This window comes from Diachasma alloeum, unplaced genomic scaffold (assembly GCF_001412515.2).
Source record: "Diachasma alloeum isolate Michigan unplaced genomic scaffold, Dall2.0 Dall_scaffold_00599, whole genome shotgun sequence".
NCBI lineage: Eukaryota > Metazoa > Arthropoda > Insecta > Hymenoptera > Braconidae > Diachasma > Diachasma alloeum.
In genome coordinates this window covers 89,498-98,321 of record NW_021680731.1, presented here as the reverse complement: position 1 = coordinate 98,321, position 8,824 = coordinate 89,498, and the positions used below count along the sequence as shown (strand labels likewise).

At 34.3% G+C, this 8,824-nt stretch overlaps 2 protein-coding genes across 2 annotated transcripts in view; one reads left to right on the top strand and one right to left on the bottom strand.

The window, feature by feature from the left end:
- LOC107043556 (poly [ADP-ribose] polymerase tankyrase) overlaps window positions 1-8,824 on the bottom strand; it is a 183,843-nt gene that overhangs the window by 172,353 nt on the left and 2,666 nt on the right. The gene's annotated exons all lie outside the window — the stretch shown is intronic.
- LOC107043557 lies at window positions 4,873-7,464 on the top strand. The gene is made up of 2 exons (XM_015265103.1): window positions 4,873-6,663; window positions 6,702-7,464. Exons 1-2 carry the CDS (start codon window positions 5,227-5,229, stop codon window positions 6,747-6,749), a joined length of 1,485 nt encoding a protein of 494 aa, XP_015120589.1. The 5' UTR covers window positions 4,873-5,226; the 3' UTR covers window positions 6,750-7,464.

Sequence of the window (8,824 nt, the reverse complement as noted above, 5' to 3'; positions counted from 1 at the left end):
ACAGAATGGCAATTGCAAGGTGAATTAGGCTCTATTTTTCAAAAAGATTCAGATTCTGTTGTCAATTTTGCAAATAAATTGAGAAAAAAAGGTCAAGAAATTGTAGAGTTGTTTAAAGTAAATAATCCAACGCATTCAGCAGACCATTTAAAAGCGGTAAAAGATAAAGTAGATGAAAATATTAAACAGTGTTTTTTACAAGGTTTGAAGCCTGATATTGATCAACGTATGCCAGCTTGTGCCTCGATGACTAATGCTTATGAAAAAGCGATTGAAATTGAACGAAAATTGCTCGCGAAAAGTGAATTACGTGGGGAACGGCCGCGAAATCAAGAGAATAAAAAAAGTGATGTAAATGTCGTTAGTCAAAAACCCGTAAAATTCATGAAATCTAATCAAAACGAAAAAAATAATTTTAATCGTCAAAATTTTCGGAATGGTAATCAAAATAAAAATAATCAAAATAATAATCAAAGTGGTAACAATTTTCCAAATCATCGTGGAAATTTCCCTAATAATAATAATAATGCCAATCACTCTGATTCCGTGTGTCAAATTTGCAATAAACGGGGTCATTCTGCAAAAACATGTTTTATTCGTATTGGAAATCAAAACTCTAGTAACTTATTTTGTCAAATTTGTAAGAAAAGAAATCATACTGCGAAAACTTGTTTTTCATTGAATAGAAATCCTCTAAAAAATCAAAATAAGTGTCAATTGTTTGATAATCTTGGCCACACTGCTGATAAATGCAAGGGTGGATCGAGCAAAAATAATTTTAATGTTACTTGTCGTTATTGTAAACGAACAGGACATGTTTTGGAGAATTGTTTATTCTTGGTATCCAAAAATTCGGGAAACCAGAGGTCATCTTTCCAGAAGGGCGCGGGGAAAGATGCATTCACTCAGCGTCCGATAACAATGGTTCAGGAAGCGGAATTGAGCGACGACTCCCTGTAATTTCTGTACAGTTTAAAAATAACGATGATATTCCGTTTTTAAAAATTGGATATAATAAAAATAAACGAGAAATNGAAAAATAAATCTCCTATTATTATTTCCAAAGAATTAATTATTGATCGTAAAGATAATATTCTATATTTCCTCTCGGATGATGGTGAACCTGTTGATGAAGGTGCTAAAGAATTTAAAAAATTAAANTCCGATGACATGCAAATTCCTTACGCGGGGTTATTGGGTTGTAACTTCTTTAAAACCGCGGGGGCGAAAATTGATTATGGGAATCGTTATTTGGAAATTAATGGGAAGAAATACCCTTTTGAACAGATTGATTATGTTGAAGATAATGTTCGATACATTGCTCCTCGCAGTGAGTCAGCATTCTTCATTAGAATTAAAAATAAGGAAGTTGAAGAGGGCTACGTCCCTCGATTAAAAATTTGCAAAGGTGTGTATGCAGGAGATTGTTTGGTGCGTAATCACCAGGGCCGTGCATACATGCGTGTTTATAATACCACATATGAAAAAGTTGGAATTAAAATACCAACTTTAACAATACATGAATGTGAAAGTGTACTTGAACCAATTGATCGGGATAATCAACTTGATGATGATAAGCGTAGTTATTCTGATGTTGTGAAAAAAATTGTTTCTCACGTAGGAGAAATTGAAAATAAAGATAGATTTGAAAAAATTAGCGAATTATTAAGATTGGACCATTTAGGAGGAAAAGAGAAAAAACATGTTGAAAAATTGATAAAAAAATATTCTGACAGGTTTCACATACCTGGTGAACCTCTTGGATCGACTAATGTTTATAAACATAGAATTCCTGTAAATTCAGATCTTGCTATTTCATCTAAACAATACAGGTTACCTCACTCTACTAAAGAAGAGGTTGATAAACAAATTAAAGAACTTTATGAAACAGGAATAATTAAGCCATCAGAATCCCCATATAATAGTCCTGTATGGGTTGTTCCAAAGAAACCCGATTCTAAGGGTAATAAACGATGGCGTGTTGTCATCGATTTTCGTCAATTGAATGAAAAAACGATTACAGATGCTTATCCTCTCCCTAATATCACTGATATTTTTGATCAATTGGGGGAATCTGTATACTTTTCTGTATTTGATCTGGCTTCTGGATATCATCAAATTAAGATGCATCCAGAAGACAGCTATAAAACTGCTTTTTCTACTCCGAAAGGTCATTGGGAATTTAACCGAATGCCTTTTGGTTTAAAAAATGCACCAGCAACGTTCCAACGATTAATGGATACGGTTTTGTCTGGATTGCAGGGTACGTCAATGTTTGTTTACCTTGACGATGTTATTGTTTTTGCGAAAGATTTAAAAGAGCATGAAGAACGTATTGAAGCACTAATGCAACGTTTAAGAAAAGCGAATCTCCAATTACAACCGGACAAATGCGAATTTTTGCGTCCGGAAGTAAATTATTTGGGTCATATTATCAGTGACGAAGGTTTGAAACCTGACCCTTCAAAGTTAGACGCGGTTAAAAATTTTCCAAAGCCTAAAAAACAAAAAAATATTCGTTCTTTTCTCGGATTAACCGGATATTATAGGCGTTTTATTAAAAAATTTTCAAAAATTGCAAAACCACTTTCAAGATTGCTTGAAAATGATGTAGAGTTTGATTGGTCCCCAGAAGTTGAAAAAGCTTTTCAAACTCTCAAGGAAGCTCTATGTACAGCTCCTATTTTGCAGTACCCAGATTTTTCAAAACCCTTTATAATTACGACTGATGCTTCTGGTCTAGCTATTGGCGCAGTTCTTTCGCAGGGGGAAATAGGTAAAGATAAACCTATTGCCTATTACTCTCGAGTCCTAAGAGGTGCCGAATTTCGCTATGACACTTATGAAAAAGAAGCATTAGCAATACTAGAGGGAGTGAGAAATTTTAGACCATATGTTTATGGTCATAAATTCACTGTGGTTACTGATCATAAACCATTGGTTTGGTTTAGGACTGCTAAGGAAGTTAATACACGAATTTTAAAATGGAGATTAAAATTAGCAGAATATGATTATGATGTCGTGTATAAACCGGGAAAAATTAATTTAAATGCGGATGCATTATCACGTAATCCGGTTGAAACGGTCAATGTCATTACTCGCGCTCAAAAGAAAAGGGCTGAGGAACCGCTCAGTCCTGAGTTGCAAGAAATTTTTGATATTTTGAATGAATCAGATGACGAAAAAATAATTAATAAAAATGTTTCAAAAAATGGTAAAATTCCAAAGAAACTAAAGGGTGAAATTCCCAATATTTTGAACGGTAAAATTCCGGCTTATTATGAGGGTGAAATTCCCAATATTTTGAACGGTGAAATTCCGGCTTATTATGAGGGTGAAATTCCCAAAATTTCAGTAAAAGGTGAAATTCCTAATAAATTTAGTGGTGAAATTCCATTTTGCTCTTCAACAATAAAAAGAAAAAGGGGTAGACCACCAAAGCTTGTATTGGATGTTAATGATGGAATTAATTATGATAAAAAAAAAGAAAACTCTTTGTCTTTAAGAGTAAACAATTCATGTGATGAAACGGAAACAGATGATTCGGACTCTAGATCTGAACATTCTGAAATTGAAGAATTAAAAAAAAATAAATCTCCCATTATTATTTCCAAAGAATTAATTATTTATCGTAAAGATAATATTCTATATTTCCTCTCAGATGATGGTGAACCTGTTGATGAAGGTGCTAAAGAATTTAAAAAATTAAATAAATTACCCACCATTAAAACCACACGTTTAGGTGGGATTTATAAACAAAGAATTGGCAAAAATTGCCATTTTGCCGCTATTATTCAAGGATCTAGTGGGGAATCTAATCTCACAGTAAAAAAATATTTTTGCGAAAGTTTAAACAATCTGAAAGAACTTTTGAAGAAAGATAAAATTGAAACTATTTCAATTGCATATTCTAAATATGTAAATAATATTCCATGGTCTGAAATTCTTATTTCAATTGAGGAAACATTCATAAATGAAAATATCAAAGTTATTATTTGTCTTGGTACGGTAAAATATGTACCTGTTGAAAAACGAAATGCAATTTTTTATGAGATGCACTCTTCACCTATTGGAGGTCATAAAGGGGTATCAAAAACATTTAATCGTATAAAAAATAGTTATTATTGGGAAAATTTGAAGAAAGATGTTCAAAATCGTATTCAACAATGCGCGGAGTGTCAATTAAAAAAATTAGTCCGCGTTAAAACTAAACAACCGATGTTAATTACAGATACACCTGGCACGGTTTTCGATAAAATTGCGATGGATATTGTAGGTCCTTTGCCCAAAACAGTAAATAATAATGAGTGTATTTTAACTATTCAAGATCAATTGTCTAAATATTCAATGGCAATTCCATTGGAGAATCAAAGAGCGGAGACAATAGCGGATGCTTTCATTAAACGTTTCATTTGCGTCTTCGGCTCTCCGAAAGTTTGTTTAACTGATCAAGGTCGAAATTTTATAAGCGCCATGATGCGAAGAATTAATAAGCGATTTCGAATAAAAAAATTACAAACTACTGCATTCCATCCACAATCGAATGGATCGTTGGAGCGTTCACACCATGTATTGGGCGAATACTTAAAACAGTATGCCACTGTGGATTCAGAATGGGATCAATGGATTGATCTTGCTATGTTGTCTTACAATACGTGTGTTCATGAAGGTACCAAATTTACTCCATACGAATTGGTATTCGGTAAAACGGCTCGGCTTCCTTCCGAAGAACCGTTACATGAACTTGATAAATTGCCTACTTATGATAATTATATTGAAAATCTGGTAAAACGATTATCACAGACTAGAAAATTGGCATATGAAAATTTGATTAATTCCAAATATAGATCAAAGCATTATTATGATCAAAAGATCAACCCTGTGAATTTTCAAGAGGGTGATAATGTCTTTTTATTAAGTGGACCAAGACCAGGAAAATTAGGTGACCAATATGATGGTCCTTTCAAAGTTTTAGAAATTCTGCCAGATGGAAATGTCAAAATTGCAATAAAAAACAAGTTTAAAATTGTTCATCCAAATAGATTGAAAATATCAAAAATGATTGACAGTAGATATAATGATAAAAAGAAAATCAAGAAAAAACAAAGAAAAGATGGATCTAGTGATTCCGATTCTGATTATACACCATAAAGAAAACATTCTTAATTTATGTTTTATTTGTGTAAGGTTATAAATTAATTCCTTTTATTCTTATTCACAGAAAAGATGATTCTTTTAAAGATTATGATACTGATAGTAATGTGGAATTCAGTGTCTGCAATAATTGGGTACGACTGTGGTAGTAATGCGCTCAATGTTACGACCATATCCTTACTCGATATCGATGATTGCGATATCGAGGATGAAGAGGTAACGACCTCTAAAACACATATTTATATGATACAATTGGACAAATATACTCATACAAGAGTACTTCAATGTAAAATTGAAGTAAGTCGTACTGTCTACCATTGTGGCATGCACTCCCATGTCTCAATTGTTGACAATGCACATGCTGAATATATTCAGTATATCTCAGAAGATGCGTGCAAGGTTGCCCATGACCATGGCACCATAACAATCGGTAATACTTTAATTACTGGACTTCAACCCAACACAACAACCACTAGAAGTGTCACTTTAGCAGGTACTGTAAACAATGACGGTCGTTGTGATGGAGTCCAATATTCGGACCCTTTTGATTCATACAAAAACGTCGTTGTATTGGGTGTTGTTCGAATCTCACTGAGATCAGATATGGCTAGAGTAGAGGTAGATAATGGAAAAATTTACCTATCCTCCGGTCATGCTTATAGGTTAAGAGACAATAAATGTATCGATCCAATTGGAGGATATTCATTCTGGGAAACATTACCCTCAACATCTCATTGTGAAACAGGTTTATTTTCTATTCTTCATAAAGGCCTGGTAAATAAAATAACCTCAAGAGATGATACTTTATATTCTGTCAATGTAAAGGAAGTTAGCTTCACTTTTACGAAACAAGGTGTTGATAACGCGTGCGGTTTGAATCTAATAAAGACGGAACATCCGAAAATTTTCATCATTGAAACAAGCAATATTGCAGATTTTTCACGAAATGTTGCGGTTTCATTAAATACCGACAATATGGATTTACTTATGTATGTAAATGCAAAATTTGTTTATGTAGAAAGATATATTAGATCTCAAGTGCATGGATTGTACAGAGATGTCTTGCGCCACCAATGTAATCTGGAACGAGAGATTTTGAGAAATAGCTTGGCAATTGCATCGACTATGCCTGATGAATTTGCATTTAGATTTATGAAAGGTCCAGGTTACATGGCGGTGTTAGCTGGTGAAGTTATTCACTTAGTTCAATGTGTACCAGTAGAATTAAAAGTAAGGAAAACAGAAGAATGTTATAATCGTCTACCAGTACAACGAGGAAATGAGAGCGTTTTCCTAACACCATGTACCCATGTTGTTGTAACACAGGCGACACAAATCCCTTGTAATTCTCCATTACTTCAGTTCTATCGTCTTGCTGATACTTGGTATAAATTGATGCCACACGCAATTGAAATGCTGCCACCAATCCAAATCAAACCCAACGTTAAGGTGACATGGAAATACCAAAATCCTAGTCATTTAGCAACCAGCGGGATATATAGTGAAGAAGAACTGGAGAAAATGCGCGATCGCATTATGTTCCCGATGGAGAACACAGCAGTTCTCAACCAGATCGCCCAAAAAGTCTCAAGTAATGGGTCTCACTACGCATCACCATCGATGTTCAACATTTTCGATGAGAATGCTTTGGAAAAACTGGCTGAAAGTACGTGGAAGAAGACATGGGGCCGATTTATCAGTTTCGGTTCCATCAGCGCTGGATTCATCGGAGTTTTCATGCTGATTCGAATATTGAAACTCCTCGTGGATACCATTATCCACGGTTATACGCTTCACATGGTTTATGGATGGTCTATCCATTTGTTAGGAGCAATTTGGGATTCTGTTACGAATCTACTACTGCATATGGCTAAGCAGGCAAGAAATCCAGAGCGCAAGGACGTTGAGTTGGGACTTATCGAAGCTTCTGCTCCAGCAAGCGATGGAGCAACTGAGAAGATTTATCCACACATTGAGAAACCTCTCAATGATAGTGAAGTAAGACACTTCGTTTGACCCTGAAGAAGGAAGACCACGACAGCTGCATTACTGTGTTACACAACAACAACATCCTCTATTCTGATGAAAGGCTCTCAACTTCAAGTCTACGAAATTTTGTAATTAGACAAGTAAGATTTAAAGACTGTCTCTTATTAGATAGAAATAAGATTATTTCATTTTTTTTTATTACGTCGTTCTCGTTCTCTAATGTCACTCGTACTTCCGTCTAACTGCGGGGGTGTGACATCCGTCAGAAAATTCATTTAAATTCATTTTCTTACGTCGTCATTCAATTATCTCAGTGATAGAAGCGACTTTTGAAACCCAAATTATCTTCTGTGACCGGGGAAAGTGACCCCCTCGATGTTAGGAATATTTCGGCTGCACACATCTGTGAACGATAAAAATGTTCCCAACGTCGAGTTTCTCCTAGATTGAGGAGATATCAGCTGTGCAATATCAGATGCACTGTAAACATTTGAGTCTAGTCTCGTCTCCTTAGTCATGCACTTTCCACGTGTGACCATAAATTTCAATAAACACTGGACTCTTGAACCGGAAAACTGTTGATAACAAATTCTAAGCGTGGGTCCAAATTTTGTAACTCCCACGACAAATATTTGATATAAAAATAGAGTAACGATTTCGTTTCCCACATGGAGGAAATGACATAAACATTGACGAACATGTGACACAAAAATAGTAAAATGCATCATACAACAGAATGATTCTTTTATGAATAATTTTCCATTTCGGATATTAATTAAACTATCATAATTGTTTAAGAAATATTATCAACGTGGAAAACCACAAAATAATTAAAGTTTAAACAATATTTTTATGTCATTGAATTATTATTGAATTACTATTAGATTACTATTTTTCTTCAATGAATTATAATTTATCATAAAATTTCATGAAATTTATCTGAATTGTTTCAAAAAAATTAAATAACAAAGATGTTAACGCTAAGTTGAAAATAAGAGATAAAAGAGAATTGTGGAGGGAATATATGGGCATTCCTAAAACAATTTTCATTGGTTGTTGGGGAATAGAAAAGACCGCCTACACCCCAAAAACATCTTCATGTAGAGAGATGGAGTTGATCTCGAAACAAGGAGATTTCAAACCACTGGAGTGGGAAATTTCGGCTAGAGTCATTTGTAATTGGTCCCCGAAATTTCCCTATGCATTCTGAGGACACACCCTCCTAGATAAACTATAAAGACTTGTGCGCGATAGCAGCACGACAGTTACAGTTCCGATTGCATTTTGTAGTCATCGCTACAGTAGTAGTAGTAGCACATATCTGAGAGTTAGTATACTCCAGTTTCTTTTGGACACAGTTCCAATTTTATTATCGACCTATTAAGGCGATATTTCGGGTTTTTCGCGACCTTTAATTTTCATATAGTGTTGGATGACTATGTAATTTCCATTTTAGTCTTTCGTGACTAAATTATTTTCTGAAATCCCAAGTCTTGTGACATTTTTAATTATTTTATTCATTTAAATAAAGAATTTAATCCAACGTCTTAAATTCAGTGCGGCATTACTTTTAACCACATACAAAATACTTTACGACTGAAAGCAGAGCAGTGAATGTAAGTCGAATGTTATAGTTATACTTTTCCACTTGTTTTGTTAAAATATAGACTCTATTGAGTCA

What these genes read in the sequence shown, in the direction of transcription:
- LOC107043557 (XM_015265103.1), top strand. Translation starts at nt 5,227, where the DNA reads ATGATTCTTTTAAAGATTATGATACTGATAGTAATGTGGAATTCAGTG. An exon ending in GCGGGATATATAGTGAAGAA is followed by an intron (nt 6,664 to 6,701) that starts GAACTGGAGAAA and finishes TATGTTCCCGAT; the next exon opens with GGAGAACACAGCAGTTCTCA.